The following is a 24161-nucleotide window of genomic DNA, read 5'->3' as shown; positions in this document are numbered from 1 at the left end:
TGTGGTACAGGAATGGCTCTGAACTTCATCCTTCAGAACAACTTCAAACCCTACGCGGGGTTGCGTCCAGACTCCCGCAAAATCAGCGTCCTGATCACTGATGGAAAGTCCCAGGATGAAGTCATCTTAACTTCACAGAACCTGAGAGACAGCGGCATCGAGTTCTACGCTATTGGTGAGTGAGCTTCACTGGTTTGAAGAAAAGGAAATGAAAACACATCTGAACTTTTGGATGATTGCTACCTGCATGCAGCGATCAGGAAAAGTACCTGACTTTACTAGAATGGGCTGAAAATGATCAACCAGCAGCCACTTTAGTCATCTTCCTTCATCAAACTCATGGTTTATTTTTCTCACAGGTGTAAAAAACGCTGATGAGAATGAGCTGAGGTCCATCGCCTCTGACCCAGATGACATTCACATGTACAACGTCAAAGACTTCAAGTTCCTGGTGGACATCGATGATGAACTCTCTGTCAACCTGTGTAACAGTGTTAAGGGCTCAGGTAGGGAAGGAGCCATTTCAGCATTGTCAGAACAATCTTAAAGATGGGCCAGTGTTTCAAAAGACTGCTCAGAGAATCTAGTCTGCATCTGATCTGGACAAGACTTCTGAGACATTTTACATTTTCTTAAATCAAATAGCGATTTATTAATATTGTTGTCTCAGAGATGTCAGTCATTGGTTTGTGGACCCTTCAACTTTACCTCCATGCTTGTCATGGGAGTTAGAAGTGACCACATTTGGATGAGAGAGAGAAGTTGTCAGCTAATGCAAATAAGATGCAACCATAAACTGTACATGTTCACAACATAGGCAGAGATACCTGCTAATGAGCGCTAACTAACAGATAAAATATGTGAATAATCAGGTCATCTTATTTATTTAAGGTTATCGAGGTGCATCCATGGATCTAAACATAAACTAAGTATTGCTATGAGCAACAAACTCACCAAAACTGAAGTACAGACTTCTGGGACAGTCTGTTAGTGTAATTAACTGCACAGCAGATAATTTCATTAAAATGCTCCAAGAAGCACCAACAGCACAAAGTTGCTCTTGAGGTCCACTTCAGTGATTTGAATTAACGTAGGTGAAGCCAACTGGAGACAGCTAGTAACGACCGCTTGTGTCTGTACCATCCTGTTAGCCATAATGGCCACATCCTTAACTTTAAGCCTTAACAAAATCCAAATGGGTGACTTAGACAAACAGCTGTTATCGACGTTTCCCAAGTCGACAACAACTATTGTCATTGTACATTGTACATGTACAATGACAATAAAAGGCTTTTCTATTGTGTTCACCATCTGTACTGGTGTTATGAAAGGAGAAACTATCCACAGGCCAAAGTTGTTGTTTTTTTTTTAAATTTCAGTCTGTCTTTATTTCTGCTAAATTTGGACATTTTATCATGGAAGTCTATTGGGACTGACTCACTTTTCGAGTCTGCCTCAAGTGGACACTAGTGGAAAGTGTTTGGCACCTCATACCCAGAGGCCGATGCTTGGTATTACCAGGCAAACACATATTCATGGCAGGATTTAAAACAAATGAAGCAGAAAGTTCACAGCAGTGTGGTTTAAATGTAAGATTTTAAAGTTTAAAACTGCAATTTTTCACAAGTAAATAGCTGGTCAAAGCTTTTTATACAAATCAATCTTTAAATACTACTTTGTCATTTTTAGACATTTTAGTCATCACTGGTGGTGAAGGTCACATGGAAGTATTACCAAAACCCAGTTTTTAAGTGAAGCAGATGGTCAGGAGTCTCGCTGTCAGAGGAGTGAGAACAGTGAGCCAGGTTTATGGCGGCAGAGTGCTAGTGGGTTTAAAAAGGAAAATACTGAACGTGCTGTGCTTTTGTTCCTTTCATAGGTCATACTCTAGAGGCGCCCACCAATCTGGTGACCTCAGAGGTGACAGAGAGTTCCTTTCGTGCCACCTGGACTCCACCCAATGGCACCGTGGAGAAATACCATGTCACTTACATGATGACAGCTGGGGAACGCATTGAGGAGGTGAGATTACGGTACACTTTCCCCCTCATGTTAGTTTGAAACAAGAGAACAGAAGTTTCTAATTTCAACTGTCACAATAAATTTAATTCATATTGATGGTAAAGCTGTTATTTAATTTATTTGTAACAATCAAAATATGAAAATGTACCCCAGAGGCTATAGAGTGTCAACCCGTGTGCTAACCCGTGTGCAAAATCTGCTATTTTGGTAGATTGTTCTAACGCTGCACCAGCAGAATCGTTAAACTTAACTCGTTAATTGAGTTCTACTGAAAATAAAGTTAAAATGTCTTGACAGCTGTGATAGCGCTACAGATTTAAACAGTGAAACAAATGACTTCAAACTTCCAACTCTTTGTGACAGCCCTCCTGTCTGGGGTGGAAAAAAGTACAAAGTGTGATTTTTTTTGTTTGGTCCTGACTGACTTGATCTCTGTGTCAGGAATATTTTTTAATAATTAATTAACAATCGCTGGACAAGGACAATTAAAAATAGATGGTGGCACTGTCTGTTGGCCTAATGATGTCATCAAATCAATATTAATAAATAAATAACAATAAAAGAGGCTGGGATGGCAGCAGTTAGCAGGAACTGGACCTTACACAATAGAGGGAGGATGAAAAGAAATAGCGTGCCAATTTCACAGTGCTATACAGAAAGTGAAAGTGTGGAAGAGACTCACACTGCTACTGGCTCATCCTTCTGTACCCAAGTCCAGCAGCTAGAAAGGATCAATCAGCCTAAGACAATGGCTAACAGTGATGTAATCCGTTATCCAAGTGACGTAAATTTCATCATTAGAGCATTAACATGTTGCAAGACTCCAACCAAACATGTGTAAAATAACCTGAAAGTTTAAGAGGACAGACTGCTCGTCCATAGCACGTGCACTTCGCTGTCCACAAATAAACACACTGTCACCAGCTCATGAATGCAGCACAATAGATTTAGGCTCAGCAAACCATAATCATGTAATGATTAAAAGGTGAGAGCTGTAGTCCTCACGACATCCCAAATGTGAGTCCAGCTGTTGGTTTGAAGTATTCTTTGGTTTTGGTCATTAACTTGTTCACTGGTCACAGAATAAGAACCAATCCTTTATTGTTTCAGCTGCTAGTCAATGGATCGGTGAGCACTGTAGTGCTAGAAAATCTAAACCCTCTGACTGAGTACGTCATCAATGTTTATGCTGTGATTGGCAAGCGGAGCAGCGAGCCTCTCAGGGGCACCGAGACCACCCGTGAGTGTTTCCTCTTCTGCTTCTCTGCTGCTGGACAGGGTGTATGGACATGTTAAAGTCTGTAATGTTGGTTATACAGAAAACTTCATACAAAATTAAAGAACAAAAAATAATGCATCATTTTATTTAGTGCATGGACACTATGTTTGGTGTTCAGGTTAACGTGCACGAAAAACTACATTTTAATCTTCATCTTTGAACTCTTCCTTTCAGGAGATGTATAGGTGCCATTTGAGCTGGTGGAGTCGTCATTCAGAAGGAAGTTTAACTCCTCTGCTTCAGCTGTATAGTTCCACTTCCCCAAAACCAGTCAGCCACTTAAAAATACTCCATCTGTGTCGGACTACGCGTTTCATGTTGTGGCATTTCAAAACACATTTATAAATGTGACCACATTACAGTTCTTGTACTCTCTCTCTGTTGACCTGAGGATCAATAAAAACAACATGGGTCTCATGATCAACAAACCAGTTTGTGGCTCTTTGTGTGTAGAATGACTGACTGTTGGTGGATAAAGGTAAATAAATGGTAAATGGACGTAGCGCTGTGCTACTCTCCCGGAGCACTCAGAGTCTCATTCACCCATTTACAACCATTCATACAAACACCTTCTTCAGTGCTTTCAAGTGCTTTCTATCTAATATTCACACACAGTCGTACTCCAATGGATGCATCAGAGAGCAACTTGGGGTTAGTATGTTGCCCAGGTATATTTGGCATGCAGACTGGAGCACCCAGGGATCAAACTGCCAACCTCTGATCCCACTCTACCTCCTGAGCTACAGCCACCACATGAGTGAAATGTAGGAGTCCACAAAAATGGGTCACATTTTCCCACTCAAGGCCAGATTTACTAGATGGGGTAAAACAGTGTGTGAGGACAATCCCTATTGCTATTCTTTAAGCACAAACCCAGTCAGTTAATTTCAATATGATGAAAATAATCTAACAAGAGCAGTGAAATTTAGCACCTAATCACAAACTAAGACATGAGTTTTGGGTAATTTACTAACAGGACAGGCGCTGCGCCTGTCCTGTTAGTAAATTACCCAAAACTAATTGCTAATTGCAGGTGGAAAAATATATAAATGTATATAAATATAGCTTGCATGTGTACCTTAAATAGGATATCTGGGATATCTCATGTATTGTGAAAAACTGTCCACTGCATTTTTTTTAATGTTTTTTTGACAAATCTTTCCTCCACCATAAGTCCTTCCTCTGTTCCTGCCCACTTGTCAGCCAATCAGCATTCGGCCGCGTCATACACGTCCAATAAGGCGCGGTTAGAACTTTGGAGACTGCACGGAAACAGGTTAGCACTGGCTGAAAGGTCATTTCTGTAGAAGGCTGCAGTCTGCGACATACCACCTCATTCCCAGTTTTCTCTGGTCGGAGTCTACAGCGAAGACTTTTTTAATTTGACACTTATTTAAAAAACGACATTTGTGTCGGTTTCCTTCGAAGGTCAGCGCCGCATTTCTGTTTGGGTGCAATTTAAGGGGGATTTATTCACACGCCTTAATTTATCACCCGTGTAAGATCTGCATGCTTTTTAAATTCTGCAATATTACTGTTTGTTGTTGTTGTCATTTTTTATATGGATTATATCTCAGCACTGCTGTGCGTAATTGCGCACAGTGCCACGGCTTGATCCTCCGTTACGCAAGACAGTGGGAAGACTTTGTCCTAATATGAGTGAATATTTCTCATCATGCAAAAATATTAAATGCATGACTTTACACTCAGAGAAAATAATCGGAGCCACAGAAATAAGAGAAAAAGAATATAACGTAGAGACAGAAGAAAGATTCTTTTCTTAAATATTTTGTAGAATTTGGTGATATTTAGTCTTTCATACACAATTATGGTTGTCATGTGATCTTGTTGCTGCTCGTGGAATATTCATGTGAGATATTTCTGTCTTCAGAGCTGCGTTTTTTTGTTAAGCATCATGTAGATTTACATGAAAATAAAGGTGCATTAATGAGCTCTGAGGTTCACCTTCAGGGAGGATTAACAGTTTTGTGAAGGCCTGAGGAAGCCTAACCGCTTCCTTGGTTCCTCTTGCAGCTTCCTTCATGCGCTGCTGAGACCAGGAGAGCTGAAGATGAAGTGTGGGCTCTCTCTGGCAGCGGTTGTTGCCCTCCTGGCACTGCTGCTGTCCTCCTCTCAGGCCCAGCAGCAAGGTACAGCCGCTCCTCCTCCTCCCCCTCCTCCTCCTTTTTGATCCAACACATCTGACTTCTTCCACCTCCTCTCACCTCTGTCTGGCCTCTGCCTGCTGTGTGTAACTGCAGTTTTAGTCTAAATTAAAATAATAACTGAAGCAAACTACGCCAGTGAAGTGTTCTGCTTTAACTTCAGGTTTTAACTCTTGCCTATGATGACCCAATAATCCATCAGAACCTAAATCTAGTTTGAATTTCCTGGTAGGAGCTTTTTATTTTTTAAAGACGTTTAAACCATTAAATATAGCCTAATGAGAGCAGTAATGCAGCTTAAACATGTAGTCAAATGTGGCTTCATATTTATTAAGATTTATAATCAGAGTTTTTCCTATGAAAAAGTTTCATGCAATGCTTCCCATCAGACTCAAAGGACATGCTGATCCTTGGCAGAAGTTCCTGTTGTAATTGAAAGCAGATACAGTGACTGATTTCCCAACTCTGAGATTCTTGGATCCGCAGCAGGATTTAATTCAGTGTTTTCGACAGGTCCATGTGGTGAAGCAGAGTTGCTGTAAGGCATATATAACATGCTGCAGACAGATTAACCCTAGAACACTATCGCTATAAATAGTAACACAATCACTAGTGCCGGGTGATTTTTACCCGATATAATATAACCAATAAAAAGTAATCAAATATATCAAAATATGACAACACATGACAAATTAGAGTGGTCTTCTTTTACTTTCAACTGTGCCATGTCTAACAAAATTTTAAAAAACCCTCCTAAAACAAAATAATGACTCTGGAAAGCTGGTCTTTGGTCCACCCATTCCTGGGAAATTTGAGACTTCCCTGGTGAAGACACAGGCTCCCCGACACGCAAACAGCTGCAGGAGAGAGAAATCATGTAAATGTATTTTTCCGGGTGTAAACCACCCGGCGATAGTGTTCTAGGGTTAAGCTGAAATGCTGCACCCTAAAGAAAGCTGAGGGGATTTACGACTGACCAACAGTCATTCAGTATGGATTTGGAATACTTGTGAGGATTTTTGTTTTTACCACTGTGAGACATCAGGTTCGTTATTATGCATCACATCCTACTCTGAGACATATGAAATTAAAATTTTAAAAAAGTGACGTCAGTTACACAGTGGGTTAGGTGTGTGGATTATTTGTGTTACTTAATGTAAATTTGCTTTCTGATTGTGAGTTTTTGTGATGTACTCCTCTCTCCTCCTGATGTATTTCCTGTCTGTCTTTCTCAATTTTCCCTATCATAATAAGACTTAACAGACATTTGTCATGAGTATCTGTTGTGTACCAGATGTCTGACTACCCCCACCCCCCCACCACTGTTTCTGTACAGACACTCAGTGTAACACTACAGTGAAGGCCGACATCATGATGCTAGTCGACGGCTCCTGGAGCATTGGGCGCCATAACTTTAAAACCATGCGGAACTTCATCGCTCGCATGGTCAGCGTGTTTGACATCGGCCCAGACAGAGTCCAGATCGGTAAAGCTTTCACTGTTGTTACTATAACAACAAGATTCACATGGAGGGATGTTTTCCTCCAGACAGCTGTCTCTCAGTATTTGCCTAACCTTAACCTCTTGTAACCTCAAGATATTCTGCTCATTTCTAAATCCATTTTTATTTTTTAAATTTACTAGAGTAGCTTTGCATGAGTCACAATTAAATCCACCCTAATCTAACCCTAAGCTCTGTCTGAAATAAGCTATTTAACACCAAATCAGAGTTGCTTTATCCTTAGTGTTGTATTTTCTGCAGGTCTGGCTCAGTACAGCGGTGACCCAAAGACTGAATGGCACCTGAATGCCCACTCCACCAAAGAATCTCTGCTGAATGCTGTTGCCAACTTCCCATATAAAGGAGGAAACACCATGACAGGTGATTTTTTTTTTTTTACATACTGGGGCCAAAGCCTTGGTATGAGACTCAGCCACAGTGGAGAATGAAATGCTCACTTTTAAGAGGAAGAAACTTCAGACAGGTATGAGAAAGACAATGGACAAACTACCGGAGAGAGTAGACACAAAGTTAATGAGATGCAGCAGGGCAGAAAATTCATGGAGCTTGAAAGAGAGGCGAGACACACTAAGCATACATGGTAATAAATCAACAAGACTTTTATGTTATTACTCAGTTGTATCGGTTGAAGGTGAAGGGGCTCAGTGAAGATATAAGCAGGATGATTTGGAAGAGGTGAACCAAGGAGAGACACAGAAGTAGTACAAGTTAAAAGCGACAATACACTGGGAGCAGAAGCTGAGATGAAGCTAAGCATTGAACAGCTGGAAGGAAAAGCTGATATACTGCAAGATGATGATCTTCCATGGGAATCCATACCTACAACTCAAATACACCCACATAGTTTAATAAAGGTCCCTCCATGAATTGCGACCTTATTGTGATGGAAGGGTTTGTGTATCCCAGGGACCACAGGGGCTGTGTTATCGGGGGGCTTGTGCCCCCTGGTAGGGTCTCCCATGGCAGATTGGTCCTGGGTGAGGGACCAGACAAAGAGCGATTCAAAAGACCCCTATGAGTATAAGAAGGAGGGAACAGTTCACCCTGTCTGTGATAGGGTTACCGGAGCCCCGCCCTGGAACCAGATCCAGGGAGGGTGCCCAACGGTGAGTCTCTGGTGGCCGGGCCTTAGTCCATGGGGCCCGGCCAGGCACAGCATGAAAAAGGGACATGTGCCTATCAACCTGTAGGCCCACCACCTGCAGGAGGCACCGTAGGGGTTTTGTGCATTGTGTGTCTGGTGGTGGCCAGGAGCAGAGGCTCTAGCGGACTGATTCCTGACTACTGAAACTAGCGAATGGGCAATGGAATGTCTCCTCTCTGGTGGGGAAGGAGCCTGAGTTAGTGCATGAGGTTGAGCGGTACCGGCTAGACATAGTCAGGCTCACCTCAACACATGGCTTGGTCTCTGGAAACAATCTCTCCTGGTGGACGAGAGGGTTTGTTCCCTGCATCTTCCGGTTGGGGAACGGGTCTTGACTGACATCTGCGCTCATGTACCGAACAATGGTTCTGGTAGCCTTCTTGTAGTTCCTTGGTGGGGTGTTTGAGGGTGCTCCCCCCTGGCGATTCTGTTGTCCTAGTGGGAGACTTGAACGGTCATGTGAGCAACAACAGTGAGACCTGGAGGTGCGTGAGTAGGAGGAATGGCCTCCCGGATCTGGACTTGATCAGTGTTTTGTTATTGGACTTCTGTGCAAACCACAGTTTGTCCATAATGAACACCATGTTTGAACTTGAGGGTGTCCATAAGTGCACGTCGCACTGGGACACCCTAGATGATCAATTTTTTAATCTTATCACCAGACCTGCAGCCATATGTTCTGGACACTTGGGTGAAGAAAGGAGCTGAGCTGTCAACCGATCACCACCAGGTGGCAGAGGAGGATGCTGGACAGACCTGTTTCACCTAAACGTATAGTGAGGGTGTGCTGGGAACGCTTGACAAAGGCTCCAGTGCGTGAAATCTTCAACTCACACTTCCGGCAGGACTTCAACAGCATGCCGAGGGAGACTGGGCACACTGAGTTCGAATGGACCATGTTCAGCACCTCCATTGCAGAAGCCATTGCACTGAGCTGCGGCTGCAAGGTGGTTGGTGTCTGTCGTGGTGGTAACCCCCTAACCAAATGGTGTACACCAGAGGTGAAGGGAGCACCAGACAAAAGAAGGAGTCCTATTGGGCTTGGTTGGCCTGTGGGACTTCGGAGGTAGCTGAAATGAATGACAGGCCAAGTGAAATGTGGCTTGGGCAGTGGCTGGTTGGCTCTTAGGGTCCTGTTGATCTTGTATAGTTCTAGGCATTCCAGGATCCATGTGTGGGGCATTGAATCATAGGCTTTCTTATAATCAATCCAGGCAGTGCACAGGTTGGTCAGTCTGGTCTTGCAGTCTCGGCTGATTGTTCGATCTACCAGTAGCTGGTGTTTTGCGCCTCGGGTATTCTTGCCCATCCCTTTCTGTGCCCCACTCATGTATTGAGCCATGTGCCTTTTCATCTTAGCTGCTATGATGCCTGACAGGAGCTTCCATGTGGTGCTGAGGCAGGTTATTGGTTGGTAGTTGGAGGGGACCGGTCCCTTCTGGGGGTCCTTGAGGATCAGGACTGTCCGGCCTTCGGTTAGCCATTCTGGGTGTCTCTCATCAACTAGCAGCTGGTTCATTTGTGCTGCAGTCAGCTTCTTCAGCCAGTAGGCGTGAACCATGTCAGGGCCTGGTGCTGGTGCCGGTACCCATCTGTGCCGAGTATAACCTGGAAGTCCCGAGGTCAAAATGGGAGACGCACCCAAAGGTGGTGGAGAATGACCGAGCTAAGATCCTGTGGGACTTCCAGATACAGACGGACAAAATGGTGGTGGCTAACCAACCAGACATAGTGGTGGTAGACAAACAGAAGAAGACGGCCGTAGTGATAGATGTAGCTGTTCCCAATGACAGCAACATCAGAAAGAAGGAATACGAGAAGCTCGAGAAATACCAAGGGCTCAGAGAAGAGCTTGAGAAAATGTGGAGGGTGAAGGTAACAGTGGTCCCAGTGGTAATCGGAGCACTCAAACTTGTCCCACAAACAATCGGACTCTCAAACTAGGCGAGTGGCTCCAGCAGATCCCAGGAACAACATCGGAGATCTCTGTCCAGATGAGTGCAGTCCTAGGAACAGCTAAGATATTGCGCAGGACCCTCAAGCTCCCAGGCCTCTGGTAGAAGACCCAAGCTTGAAAGATTGACCGCCCGCAGGTGCGGAAAGGCACAAATAACATGTTTTTTACGAATACTTATTTTGAACAAATACTTTAAAAGATATTTGTATTCAGGAACAAGAAAGACTTTATATCAAAAAGCTGAGTTTCCTTATGAGACCGCAGTGCATGACCGGATGAGTGAGTCACGTGTGAAAGAGGTGACTGACACGGGCTGCTCCACACAGCAACAGAGAAGGCTCGGCTGAGCGAAAAAAGGCTGAACTGCATCACTATTTTTGTTGAATAGATTGTTTTGTACCTTAACTGGGTTCTGGAGGCAGTTTATAACTGTCAGGGCTCAGTGTGTGGGCAGGCGGAGATGAGGATCCAAACGCAGGACTTGAACACAGGATTGTAACTCAAAATCTCAGCTTTATTGCTGGAGAAAACAAAACATGAACTGAGCAAAGAATACTGGTAACAGAGAACTGAAACACACTGGCATAATCCGATGGTACGACGCGACACTGGGTTGAGGAAAACACAGGGCTTAAATACACAGGGTAGTAATGAGGGAATGGACAACAGGAGGGATACACAGCTGGGAGAGATCAGGGCTAACGAGACAGGGGGAACAAAGCTGCACACACTAACATGAGGCACACTCCTTCAAAACAAAACAGGAAACCATAAACCACTAAACAAGGACGTAGACTGAGAGGCAGAATATAACACATGGAACTCAAACAATACATGAGACCACACTTCCAAAAACATGGATAAACAGAAACATGAAGAACAATCCATCATTCAAAATTAAACCAAACCATAACAACTTAAAATACTGGGTCCAAAGGACCCAGAACCGTGACAGTACCCCCCCTCTAAGGGCTGGCTCCCGACAGCCCCAAACGAAAAAACAGAACAAAACCAGAGCACCAGGCCAGGGCGGGCGGAGGGGGTCCAGGATTGGACAGAAACCAAACAAAAACCCAACAAGAGTCCACAAAAAGCTCAGGGGGCCGACCGTGCACACGGCAACGGCGGCGATGGGCAAACAGTTCTGGAGGCCGACCGTGCACACGGCAACGGCGGCAGCGCGGGCAAAACCAATCAGGAGGCTGACCACTAGGAAGGCAGTGGCGGCCACTGAGCAGGTCCGGAGGTCGGCCGCGATGCCAACGGCGGTGACAAACTCCTTCCGGAGGCCGTCCTCGACGGCCATGATGCCAACTGAGAGGCCCGGAAAACGGCCGGCAGAGGCGAGGCGGAACAGGTTGAGCTGGCTCTGACGGCGGTGTTACAACCGCGGGGCCAGACGAGGCGGGGCCAGACGAGGCGGGGCCAGACGAGGCGGGGCCAGGCATGGATGAAGGCGGAGCTGAAGACACGGCTGCGGGGCCAGGCGCGGATGAAGGCGGAGCTGAAGACACGGCTGCGGGGCCAGGCGCGGATGAAGGCGGAGCTGAAGACACGGCTGCGGGCCAGGCGTGGATGAAGGCGGAGCTGAAGACACGGCTGCGGGGCCAGGCGGAGCTGAAGACACGGCTGCGGGGCCAGGCGTGGATGAAGACACGGCTGCGGAACCTGACGGCAGTGAGACGGCTGCGGAACCTGGCGATGATGATGCTGCAGGCGGCGATGATGATGCTGCAGGCGGCGATGATGATGCTGCAGGCGGCGATGATGATGCTGCAGGCGGCGGAACAGGTGGTGGCTGAACAGTCTTCCCAGAACCGTCAGCAGACATGGGGATGTGCTGGCTGGGTCCCCCAGGACCCTCAGCTGACGAGGCGTGGTGCTGGTGAGTTCCTCGGGTCCTCCAGCTGACAAAACTTGAGACTGGCTAGGTTCTCCCGAACCCCCAGCAGACGAAACTTGAGGCTGGACGGGCGACTCGGGCCCTCCAGCCGACGAAACCTGAGGCTGGACGGGCGACTCGGGCCCTCCAGCTGACGAACCCTGAGGCTGGCTGGGTTCTCCCGAACCCCCAGCTGACGAAACCTGAGGCTGGCTGGGTTCTCCCGAACCCCCAGCTGACGACACTTGAGGCTGGCTGGGCTCCTCAGGCCCTCCATCTGACGAAACCTGAGGCTGGACGGGCTCCTTGGGCCCTCCAGCTGGAGCAGATGCAGGGCCAGAGGCAATAGGGACCCCTGGCTGAGGGTGAAGATGAGTGGCTGACTGAGCAGATGACAAAGCTAATGATTCCTCTACCAACTGAGCTACTGACTGGGTTATGGACTGTAACAAGGTTTGTGGTAAGTCTGATTGTGGTAGTGACTGAGCTATGGGTAGCGGAGCTGAATGTGGTGGAGGTGGAGACTGAGCTACGGGTGACTGAATTTGAGATGAAAGTGGTGGAGGAGTTGGCGACTGGGCTACAGGCCGGGCGGCTAACTGGGTTACAGGCCGGGCGGCTAACTGGGCTACAGGCCGGGCGGCTAACTGGGCTACAGGCCGGGCGGCTAACTGGGCTACAGGCCGGGCGGCTAACTGGGCTATGGGTGGCTGCTGAGCAGGGGACACTGGACACTGAGCTACGGGTGGCTGCTGAGCAGGGGACACTGGACACTGAGCTACGGGTGGCTGCTGAGCAGCTAGCTGAACTGAAGGGGGCTATTCAAACATAATCTCAGACTCCTGCTGGGACTGTGAATGCTGGCGGCGCATCCGCCGCTTCCCTGTAGAAATGGGCTCAGGGCAGGCAAAAGGTGACGTGGAGAAACTCTGCTGAGGCTGCTCCTGCTGTGGTGTGAAAATGACTACTGCTCCAGTCCGTACCACAGGAGGGAATGGAAGTGTGGTTGGGTGATGATGGCGAGGGTTGCATCTCTTCTTTAAAGGTGGATCGAACGACTTGGCGATGAACCTTGGCAAAAAAGGCTGCTGACGTTGAGAGCACCAAGTGGCGAGGGCCTCCAGGAGAGCAGCTGAATCCTCTCCCTCAGAGGCGAAACATGAGTCCGCTGGATCCATACTGGTTGCGTCGTTCTGTCAGGGCTCAGTGTGTGGGCAGGCGGAGATGAGGATCCAAACGCAGGACTCGAACACAGGATTGTAACTCAAAACCTCAGCTTTATTGCTGGAGAAAACAAAACATGAACTGGGTTGAGGAAAACACAGGGCTTAAATACACAGGGTAGTAATGAGGGAATGGACAACAGGAGGGATACACAGCTGGGAGAGATCAGGGCTAACGAGACAGGGGGAACAAAGCTGCACACACTAACATGAGGCACACTCCTTCAAAACAAAACAGGAAACCATAAACCACTAAACAAGGATGCAGACTGAGAGGCAGAATATAACACATGGAATACATGAGACCACACTTCCAAAAACATGGATAAACAGAAACATGAAGAACAATCCATCATTCAAAATTAAACCAATCCATAACAACTTAAAATACTGGGTCCAACGGACCCACAACCGTGACAATAACTTTCGCAAAGATCGGGAGATTATTCCATTACGTTACATTATTGACGTCTGCAGTCGGGTGCTCTCATGTTCGCTCTGTTTACGTAGCTCTGTTAGCTTGGTAATTTAGACAATAGGCTGTTGACAGAGTAACGTTAATGTTCGGTTTAAAAGGTTAAAACGATGTTTGTGTAGTTGTGTCGAATTTTATGCACTTGTGGGAGTTATATGGTACATTTAAGTTACTCTGTCTTTTGCAGACAGCAAGATGTAGGCTATAGACTACATTTACAAGTGTGTGCATGTGGGTGTGTGAGTAAGCAGCAGTGTACTCACACACTGTGTGTAATCAACCTCTGAGAACAATGGGATTTAGAATGATTTAGGAGCCCATTCACTGAGGTAGTAAATGCTGACTAACCTGAAATACAGCAAGCAGAAAACTAAAGTAAATCTGTTCCTTGCTGTCACGGGGCATCTGAATACTTGGAAACAGCACAACATAAATTTTACCTTCCTTATTATAGCCACAGGGTTATGGTTTGACTACAGCTAACTGGTAAAGATGTAGCATTAGCTCGTCTGTCAGGAAAGATCTGTTTTTGTCAAGTTTGAAGTTCAGATAGGTCAATAAATAAGTCCCAACTAGGTGATGAGATTTTACTAACAATCTACTGTAATACTAAGTGTCTGTCAGTGTTAATGTCTGCTATTTCATGTTATAGTTATTATAATTACTTTGTAATTTATTACAAAGTAATTATAATCACTTTACATTTCTCAGTGACACAGTGAAGAAACAAATGCATGACTGTACTGAAGACGTATTAACTTTAGCATAGCTTCCCATCACTTATTAACAGTGTTGGGGAGTAACGGAATACATGTACCGCCGTTACGTATTCAGAATACAAAATATGAGTAACTGTATTCCGTTACAGTTACCGTTTAAAAAGGTGGTATTCAGAATACAGTTACTTTGTTGAAATAAATGGAATACACGGCGGTACTTCCCTGTTTCATATTGTCGCGGGTCAGGACTGTTTGGGTTTGTTTGACAGCTATGTTCTGTTGTTCCAGGCGGCAGCGTTACGGTTGCCATGGTTACAGGGTGACGCTCTCTCTCTGCGTGTTTCCTGGGTGAGAGAGCGCTTTTTTGTTGTTGTTGTTGTGCTAAGCTAAAAGGCAGAATGCTACAGGCATAGCTCTAAAGCATGTAGCCTGATGGGCAGTGTAGTCCGTGCTGCAGGGAGAATGGACTACCATACCCGTTATGTGTCTGTGAGCGAGGGAGGGAGAGAAAGGAAAAGTCCGAGCTGTCACGGAGCAAAAACGGGAGCTGGAAGCATGTAAATATAATAATAACCACAGCAGCCAAGAAGAGTGCCTGACGAGCCCATTTGTAAGTAAGCTATTAAGACTCAACTGTACACTGTGTTCGTGTTTTCCTCCGGAAAAAATAAGTTCCGTTGGAGAAGCCTTTCAACGCCTCTCTCTGTCTCCCGCAAGCAAAGTTGACCCAGACAACAAAGTAAAGCTATTTTTCGGCTACCAGCCCGACACGGAACCCACCGTATTAGCCAGAGGTCCCTTTACTACGGTTCAGAGCCGCGGACCTTCAGTAACAGTAATAAATCACAGCAATAGGACATTCATGTAGTTGTAAACAGCATGATAATATATTAAGTATTCCAAAGTATTCAGAATACGTTACTCTCATTGAGTAACGTAACGGAATACGTTACAGAATACATTTTGGGGCATGTATTCAGTATTCTGTAATGGAATACATTTTAAAAGTAACCTTCCCAACACTGCTTATTAACTTACCTGAAACTCCCCACATGGATTTGGGCAACCAAATAGAAAGGAGTGTTGCTGCTGTTGAGCCATCTCTTGGTCCTCCACCAGTCAAAAAAACTTGCTCAAGTTCTGTGTGGAAGCAGTACTGCAGATTAAACAAAAGTGATATGTAATGTGTGCAAAAGTCAAATCATCAGAGGCTTATATATCAAACATCTGTCAACATCTGCTATGCATAATCACATGCACTTAAAGCATCCTCTCCTGGTACTGTCTGCCAACCCCCATCACAAGCACCAATCCCCCCCACAAGCACCAATTCATCATCACAGCCATGTTCTGCCCCTGCAAGTCAGTTTCACTGTCTGTTCAGCTTCCTCCAGCAAGGACGGGTGGTGGGGGGGTTAATAATGGTTTTTTATCAGTTGTTGGTTTAACCATGGATGAGGCAAAGGCTGTTATGTTATTTTCTTTTCAATGACGTTCCTTATTACATGTTCATTGCTGGATTTATGGAAAAACATCAACTAATATTGAATATCCATAATTACTGTAATAGATACAATTAAAGAATACTTACACTATTAACATTAATTAGAAGTGTAACGCAAAAAAAATGGATTTTTATGCCTATTTTGAATTTTACTCGAATACAAATATAAATACTGGCTGCTTTGCACATCTCTAATATATGAAAAAAAAAATTAAAAAAAAATTCCCCGCTCGCCCCTGTGGGCGGTCAATCCTTTAAGCTTGGGTCCTCTACCAGAGGCCTGGGAGCTTGAGGGTCCTGCGCAGTATCTTAGCTGTTCCTAGGATTGCGCTCTTCTGGACAGAGATCTCTGATGTTGTTCCCGGGATCTGCTGGAGCCACTCGCCTAGTTTGGGAGTCACCGCACCTAGTGCTCCGATAACCACTGGGACCACCATCACCTTCACCCTCCACATCTTCTCAAGCTCTTCTCTGAGCCCTTGGTATTTCTCGAGCTTCTCGTGTTCCTTCTTCCTGATGTTGCTGTCATTCGGAACCCCTACATCGATCACTACGGCCGTCTTCTTCTTTTTGTCTACCACCACTTTGTCCGGTTGATTAGCCACCACCATTTTGTCCGTCTGTATCTGGAAGTCCCACAGGATCTTAGCTCGGTCATTCTCCATCACCCTTGGGGGCATCTCCCATTTTGACCTCGGGACTTCCAGGTTATACTCGGCACAGATGTTCCTGTACACTATGCCGGCCACTTGGTTATGGCGTTCCATGTATGCCTTGCCTGCTAGCATCTTGCACCCTGCTGTTATGTGCTGGATTGTCTCTGGGGCATCTTTACAGAGCCTGCACCTGGGGTCTTGCCTGGTGTGATAGACCCCAGCCTCTATGGATCTTGTGCTCAGTGCTTGTTCCTGTGCTGCCATGATTAGTGCCTCCGTGCTGTCTTTCAGTCCAGCTTTGTCCAGCCACTGGTAGGATTTCTGGGTATCAGCCACCTCCGCTATCTGCCGGTAGTACATACCGTGCAGGGGCCTGTCCTTCCAGGATGGTTCCTCGCCTTCCTCCTCTTTCTTGGGTCTCTGCTGCCTGAGGTATTCACTGAGCACGCTGTCAGTTGGGGCCATGTTCATGATGTATTCGTGGATGTTCCTTGTCTCATCCTGGACTGTGGTGCTGACACTCACCAGTCTCCGGCCTCCTTCCTTCCGCTTAGCGTACAGCCTCAGGATGCTGGACTTGGGGTGAAACCCTCCATGTACGGTAAGGAGCTTTCTTGTCTTGATGTCAGTGGCTTCTATCTCCTCCTTTGGCCAGCCTATTACCCAAACAGGGTACCTGATCACGGGTAGGGGGTAGGTGTTAATAGCCCAGATCTTGTTCTTACCGTTCAGCTGACTCCTCAGTACTTGCCTGACCCTCTGCAGGTACTTGGTGGTTGCAGCTTTCCTAGCGGCCTCTTCATGGTTCCCATTCGCCTGCGGGATCCCCAGGTACTTGTAACTGTCCTCTATGTCTGCAATGTTGCCTTCTGGTAGTTCGATCCCCTCAGTTCTGACTACCTTCCCTGTCTTTGTTACCATCCGAGGCACCAGCCTCGGACGCAGCCACTCCGTCACTCCCAGTGTGTGTGTCCGCTCCTTCTCACTGCCATTGTCAGCTTAAGAGACATCTCAAGCTAGCAATGGAGTCCAGGGGGGAGAGTGGACAGCCAATCTCTTTCTCTGCAGTTCTGATGACCCCCTGGAGTCTCTTCTTATTGGCTGTTGTGAAATCAGCATACCACACGGAGATGGCGTGCACTAGCACGCGCCACACGGAGATGGCGTGCACTAGCACACTCTCAATTTTGGCTCGATAGAAGGACACCAGTAGGTCAGTCTGCAGCCTCTTCCATCTTAGAAACCTCGACAAATGGAGGTACTGCTGGGCTTTCTTCACTAGGGCTAATGTGTTTGTGGTCCAAGATAGGTCCTCGGATATGTGAGTACAGAGGAAATTAAAGGAGGGCAGCCTTTCCACATAGTGACCCTTTGTGGATAGGGGAGGGAGATCAGTTTTTGTCTTAGGAAGTCCATGACCACTTACCTGGTTTTCCTTGTGTTTAGGGTAAGGTTATTGTAGTCACACCATTCTGTCAGATGCTGGACCTCATCTCTGTAGGAGGTGTCGTCATCGTTGGTGTTCCTGAAGGCTCTAAATGTTGTAGGACTGTCTTGGTTGACATGTCTCTACAAGGTTGCGTGGCAAATCAGGGCAGTAGTTCCCATCTTTAAGAAGGGGAACCGGAGGGTGTGTTCCAACTATAGGGGGATCACACTCCTCACCCTCCCTGGGAGGGTCAGCACCCTATGCCAGGGTGCTGGAAAGGAGAGTCCATCCGTCCAGCTCTTTACCTTCTTGAGGATACTTGAGAGTGCATGGGAGTTTGCCCAACCAGTCTACACGTGTTTTGTGGACTTGGAGAAGGCATTCAACCATGTCACTTGGAGTGTCGTGTGGGAGGTGCTTTGGGAGTATGGGGTGTCTGGCTCATTGCTACGGGCCATTCAGTCCTTATACAACCATTGCAAGAGCTCCGCGCTGCCCTTTGTCACCGGACATGTTCATAATTTTTATGGACAGAATTTTAGACATAGCCAAGTGACAGAAGGCTTTCACTTGGTGATGGCCTTTAGCTCGCACTGGAGCAGTTCGCAGCTGAGTGTGAAGTGGTGGGAATCAGCATCTCCCAATCTGAGGCCATGGTCTTCAGCCGGAACAGGGTAGAGTGCCCACTCCAGGTCAGGGACGAGCTCCTGAAGAAAGTGGAGTATTTTAAGTATCTCTGGGTCTTGTTCACGAGTTACGGGAGAATGGAGTGGACAATCAATAGACGGATTGGTGCTGTTGGCTCCAGTGATGCACATGCTCCTCTGGTCCATCGTGGTGAAGAAAGAAGTTGAGTGTAAAAGCAAAGCTCTTGATTTACCGTTCGATCTACATCTCTACCCTCACCTATGGTCACGAGTTTGGGTAGTGACCAAAAGATCAAGGTCATGGATGCAAGGAGCGGAAATTAGCTTTCTCCGAAGGGTGGCTGGCTTCTCCCTTGGAGATAGGATGAGGAGTTTGGCCCTCAGGGAGCAGCTCAGAGTAGAGCTACTGCTCCTATACATCAAAAGAAGCCAGTTGAGGTGGTTGGGGCCTCTGACAGAGATGCCTCCTGGGTGTGAGGTGTTCTGGGCATGTCCCACTGGGAGGCTGCCCCAGGGCAGAACCAGGACATGCTGGAGAGATAATATCTCTTGGCTGGCCTGGGAATGCCATGGTGTTCCCCCGGGCAAGCTGGAGGATGTGGCTGGGGAGAGAGAGGTCTGGGCTTCTCTGGTTAGGCTGCTTCCTGTGTGCCCTGGCCCCAGATAAGTGGAAGAAGATGGATGGATGGAGATTAATAAAGGGTTTAACTTTAAAGCGATCACAATGCACAGGTAAAAAGGCTGCAGCCTGACAGCTCATCAGTTTGTTACCTGTTGAAGTTCAGCATCTCCCTGCTAAGTTGGGGTCAGCATTCACACAGCTTTCACTCTGGGTTCTTGACTAGCTTAGTGCTAGCATGTTGTCTGGCTGGCTTAGCATTAGCATACTGTCTGTGCAGATGCTTGCAATAAGCCAAAGTTGTGTTAGCAGCTTAATCCAGCTGTTTCTTTCCTAGAAGCAGTCTCCACTTTGCCATCAAACTCTTGTCTCATTGTTCAATAAAAATAAAAGTAATGTCCATATCAACACTCTTAGACTGTGCCACTGTTTTCATCCTCTGGCATGTGAACTGAAATCAGCTGATTGTGGAGCATGTGTAAGAGAAGCTGCTAAGTGGGATCAATAGGGAAGCGGACTAACAATTCTGAGGAATTCAATTACAAGAAGCAGTTCTCGATTCCTATCCCTGATAATGGACACATTCAGCATCACCTGATCTAGCTGTAAGCTTTCTGATGGGTCAGGTTTGTTTCAGAGGGGTTAAACAACAGAAAAGCAGCATGCAGTGCTTTGTTATCTGCACACATAACTGAAACTTCTTCCTCACTGTGGTACAGGAATGGCTCTGAACCATATTCTCCAGTACAACTTCAAACCCAACGTGGGGTTGCGTCCAGACTCCCACAAAATCGGCATCCTGATCACTGATGGAAAGTCCCAGGATGAAGTCATCTTAACTTCACAGAACCTGAGAGACAGCGGCATCGAGCTCTACTCTATTGGTGAGTGAGCTTCACTGGTTTGAAGAAAAGGAAATGAAAACACATCTGAACTTTTGGATGATTGCTACCTGCATGCAGCGATCAGGAAAAGTACCTGACTTTACTAGAATGGGCTGAAAATGATCAACCAGCAGCCACTTTAGTCATCTTCCTTCATCAAACTCATGGTTTATTTTTCTCACAGGTGTAAAAAACGCTGATGAGAATGAGCTGAGGTCCATCGCCTCTGACCCAGATGACATTCACATGTACAACGTCTACGACTTCAAGTTCCTGGTGGACATCATTGACGAACTCTCTGTCAACCTGTGTAACAGTGTTAAGGGCTCAGGTAGGGAAGGAGCCATTTCAGCATTGTCAGAACAATCTTAAAGATGGGCCAGTGTTTCAAAAGACTGCTCAGAGAATCTAGTCTGCATCTGATCTGGACAAGACTTCTGAGACATTTTACATTTTCTTAAATCAAATAGTGATTTATTAATATTGTTGTCTCAGAGATGTCAGTCATTGGTTTGTGGACCCTTCAACTATACCTCCATGCTTGTCATGGGAGTTAGAAGTGACCACATTTGGATGAGAGAGAGAAGTTGTCAGCTAATACAAATAAGATGCAACCATAAACTGTACATGCTCACAACATAGGCAGGGATACCTGCTAATGAGCGCTAACTAACAGATAAAACGTGAATAATCAGGTCATCTTATTTATTTAAGGTTATCGAGGTGGATCCATGGAGCTAAACATAAACTAAGTATTGCTATGAGCAACAAACTCACCAAAACTGAAGTACAGACTTCTGGGACAGTCTGTTAGTGTGATTAACCGCACAGCAGATAATTCCATTAAAATGCTCCAAGAAGCACCAACAGCACAAAGCTGTTCTAGAGGTCCACTTCAGTGATTTGAATTGGCATAGGTGAAGCCAAGTGGAGACAGCTAGTAACTACAGCCGCTTGTGTCTGCCCCATCCTGTTAGCCATAATGGCCACATCCTTAACTTTAAGCCTTAACAAAATCCAAATGGGTCACTTATCCAAACAGTTGTTATCAACGTATCCCAAGTCGATAACAACTATTGACATTGTACATGTACAATGACAATAAAAGGCTTTTCTATTGTGTTCACCACCTGTACTGGTGTTATGAAATGTGAAACTATCCACAGGCCAAAGCTGTTTTTTAATTTTAATATCAGTCTGTCTTTATTTCTCCTGTAAAGTTGGACATTTTATCATGGAAGTCTATTGGGACTGACTCACTTTTCGAGTCCCAAGTGGACACTAGTGGAAATGCAGTTTTTGGCACCTCACACCCAGAGGCTGATGCTTGGTATCACCAAGCAAACACATATTCATGGCAGGATTTAAAACAAATGAAGCAGAAAGTTCACAGCAGTGTGGTTTAAATTTAAGATTTTAAAGTTTAAAACTGCATTTTTTCACAAGTAAATAGCTGCTCAAAGGTTTTTATACAAATCAATATATCAATACTGCTCTGTCATTTTTAGACATTTTAGTCATCACTGGTGGTGAAGGTCACATGGAAGTATTACCAAAACCCAGTTTTTAAGTGAAGCAGATGGTCAGGAGTCTCGCTGTCAGAGGAGTGAGAATAGCAAGGGCAGGTTTATGGCGGCAGAATGGTAGTGGGTTTAAAAAGGAAAATACTGAACATGCTGTGCTTTTGTTCCTTTCATAGGTCATACTCTAGAGGCGCCCACCAATCTGGTGACCTCAGAGGTGACAGAGAGCTCCTTTCGTGCCACCTGGACTCCACCCAATGGCACCGTGGAGAAATACCATGTCACTTACATGATGACAGCTGGGGAACGCATTGAGGAGGTGAGATTACACTTTCCCCCTCATGTTAGTTTGAAACAAGAGAACAGAAGTTTCTAATTTCAACTGTCACAATAAATTTAATTCATATTGATGGTAAAGCTGTTATTTAATTTATTTGTAACAATCAAAATATGAAAATGTACCCCAGAGGCTATACAGTGTCAACCCATGTGCTAACCCGTGTACAAAATCAGTTATTTTGGTAAATTGTTCTAACACTGCACAAGCAGAATCGTTAAACTTAACTTGTTAATCGAGTTCTACTAAAAATAACGTTAAAATGTCTCGACAGCTGTGATAGCGCTACAGAATTAAACAGTGAAACAAATGACTTCTAACTTCCAACTCTTTGTGACAGCCCTCCTGTCTGGGGTGGAAAAAAGTACAAAGTGTGATTTTTCTGTTCGGTCCTGACTGACCTGATCTCTGTTTCAGGAATATTTCTTAATAATCAATTAACAATCGCTGGACAAGGACAATTAAAAATAGACAGTGGCACTGTCTGTTGGCCTAATGATGTCATCAAATCAATATTAATGAATAAAAAACAATAAAAGAGGCTGGGATGGGCTTAGCAGTAACTGTGGACCTTACACAATAGAGGGAGGATGAAAAGAAATAGCGTGCCAACTTCATACCCGGAGTGCTGTACAGAAAGTGGAAGTGTGAAAGAGACTCACACTGCTACTGGCTCATCCTTCTGTAGCCAAGTCCAGCAGCTAGAAAGGATCAATCAGCCTAAGACAATGGCTAACAGTGACGTAATCCGTTATCCAAGTGACGTAAATTTCATCATCAGAGCATTAACATGTTGCCAGACTCCAACCAAACATGTGTAAAGTAACCTGAAAGTTTAAGAGGACAGACTGCTCGTCCATAGCACGTGCACTTCTCTGTCTACAAATAAGCACACTGTCACCAGCTCATGAACGCAGCACAATAGATTTGGGCTCAGCAAACCATAATCATGTAATGATTAAAAGGTGAGAGCTGTAGTCCTCACGACATCCCAAAGGTGAGTCCAGCTGTTGGTTTGAAGTATTCTTTGGTTTTGGTCATTAACTTGTTCACTGGTCACAGAATAAGAACCAATCCTTTATTGTTTCAGCTGCTAGTCAATGGATCGGTGAGCACTGTAGTGCTAGAAAATCTAAACCCTCTGACTGAGTACGTCATCAATGTTTACGCTGTGATTGGCAAGCGGAGCAGCGAGCCTCTCAGGGGCACCGAGACCACCCGTGAGTGTTTCCTCTTCTGCTTCTCTGCTGCTGGACAGGGTGTATGGACATGTTAAAGTCTGCAATGTTGGTTATACAGAAAACTTCATACAAAATTAAAGAACAAAAAATAATGCATCATTTTATTTAGTGCATGGACACTATGTTTGGTGTTCAGGTTAACGTGCACGAAAAACTACATTTTAATCTTCATCTTTGAACTCTTCCTTTCAGGAGATGGATAGGTGCCATTTGAGCTGGTGGAGGCGTCATTCAGAAGGAAGTTTAACTCCTCTGCTTCAGCTGTATGGTTCCACTTCCCCAAAACCAGTCAGCCACTTAAAAATACTCCATCTGTGTCGGACTACGCGTTTTCTGTTGTGGCATTTTAAAACACATTTATAAATGTGACCACATTACAGTTCTTGTACTCTCTCTCTGTTGACCTGAGGATCAATAAAAACAACATGGCTCTCATGATCAACAAACCAGTTTGTGGCTCTTTGTGTGTAGAATGACTGACTGTTGGTGGATAAAGGAAAATAAATGGTAAGTGGACGTAGCGCTGTGCTACTCTCCCGGAGCACTCAGAGCCTCATTCACCCATTTACAACCATTCATACAAACACCTTCTTCAGTGCTTTCAAGTGCTTTCTATCTAATATTCACACACAGTCGTACTCCAATGGATGCATCAGAGAGCGACTTGGGGTTAGTATGTTGCCCAGGTATATTTGGCATGCAGACTGGAGCAGCCAGGGATCAAACTGCCAACCTCCGATCCCACTCTACCTCCTGAGCTACAGCCACCACATGAGTGAAATGTAGGAGTCCAACAAAAATGTTTCACATTTTCCCACTCAAGGCCAGATTTACTAGATGGGGTAAAACAGTGTGTGAGGACAATCCCTATTGCTATTCTTTAAGCACAAACCCAGTCAGTTAATTTCAATATGATGAAAATAATCTAACAAG

The 24161-nt window shown here is 45.5% G+C and overlaps 2 protein-coding genes across 4 annotated transcripts in view; both read left to right on the top strand.

Moving 5' to 3' along the window:
* Positions 1-3721, top strand: part of LOC116329584 (collagen alpha-1(XII) chain-like) — a 45555-nt gene extending 41834 nt beyond the window's left edge. Inside the window, exons 12-16 of one of the 2 annotated variants that reach the window (XM_039599456.1) lie at positions 11-175; positions 360-506; positions 1880-2022; positions 3133-3262; positions 3496-3721. In XM_039599456.1, the coding sequence (XP_039455390.1) occupies positions 11-175; positions 360-506; positions 1880-2022; positions 3133-3262; positions 3496-3530 (620 nt within the window). In that variant the 3' untranslated portion in view covers positions 3531-3721. Of the gene's footprint in view, positions 1-10; positions 176-359; positions 507-1879; positions 2023-3132; positions 3263-3475 lie in introns of both variants that reach the window. The other variant, XM_039599457.1, reaches the window with a different exon arrangement.
* Positions 3722-4555: 834 nt separating this feature from the next.
* LOC116329541 (collagen alpha-1(XII) chain-like) lies at positions 4556-23674 on the top strand. Of its 2 annotated transcripts, none has more exons than XM_031751578.2 (9): positions 4556-4729; positions 5336-5451; positions 6803-6952; positions 7229-7348; positions 19963-20127; positions 20312-20458; positions 21827-21969; positions 23078-23207; positions 23421-23674. In XM_031751578.2, exons 2-9 carry the CDS (start codon positions 5373-5375, stop codon positions 23429-23431), a joined length of 945 nt encoding a protein of 314 aa, XP_031607438.2. In that variant the 5' UTR covers positions 4556-4729; positions 5336-5372; the 3' UTR covers positions 23432-23674. The 2 variants fall into 2 exon arrangements, with proteins under 2 accessions (XP_031607438.2, XP_031607437.2); XM_031751577.2 differs by having other exon boundaries at positions 4556-4799.
* Positions 23675-24161: the final 487 nt, after the last annotated feature.

The sequence above is a fragment of the Oreochromis aureus genome, linkage group 15 (genome assembly GCF_013358895.1).
Source record: "Oreochromis aureus strain Israel breed Guangdong linkage group 15, ZZ_aureus, whole genome shotgun sequence".
Lineage (NCBI taxonomy): Eukaryota > Metazoa > Chordata > Actinopteri > Cichliformes > Cichlidae > Oreochromis > Oreochromis aureus.
The sequence above is the reverse complement of the archived record's forward strand: the minus strand, read 5'-3'. Positions and strand labels throughout refer to the sequence as shown.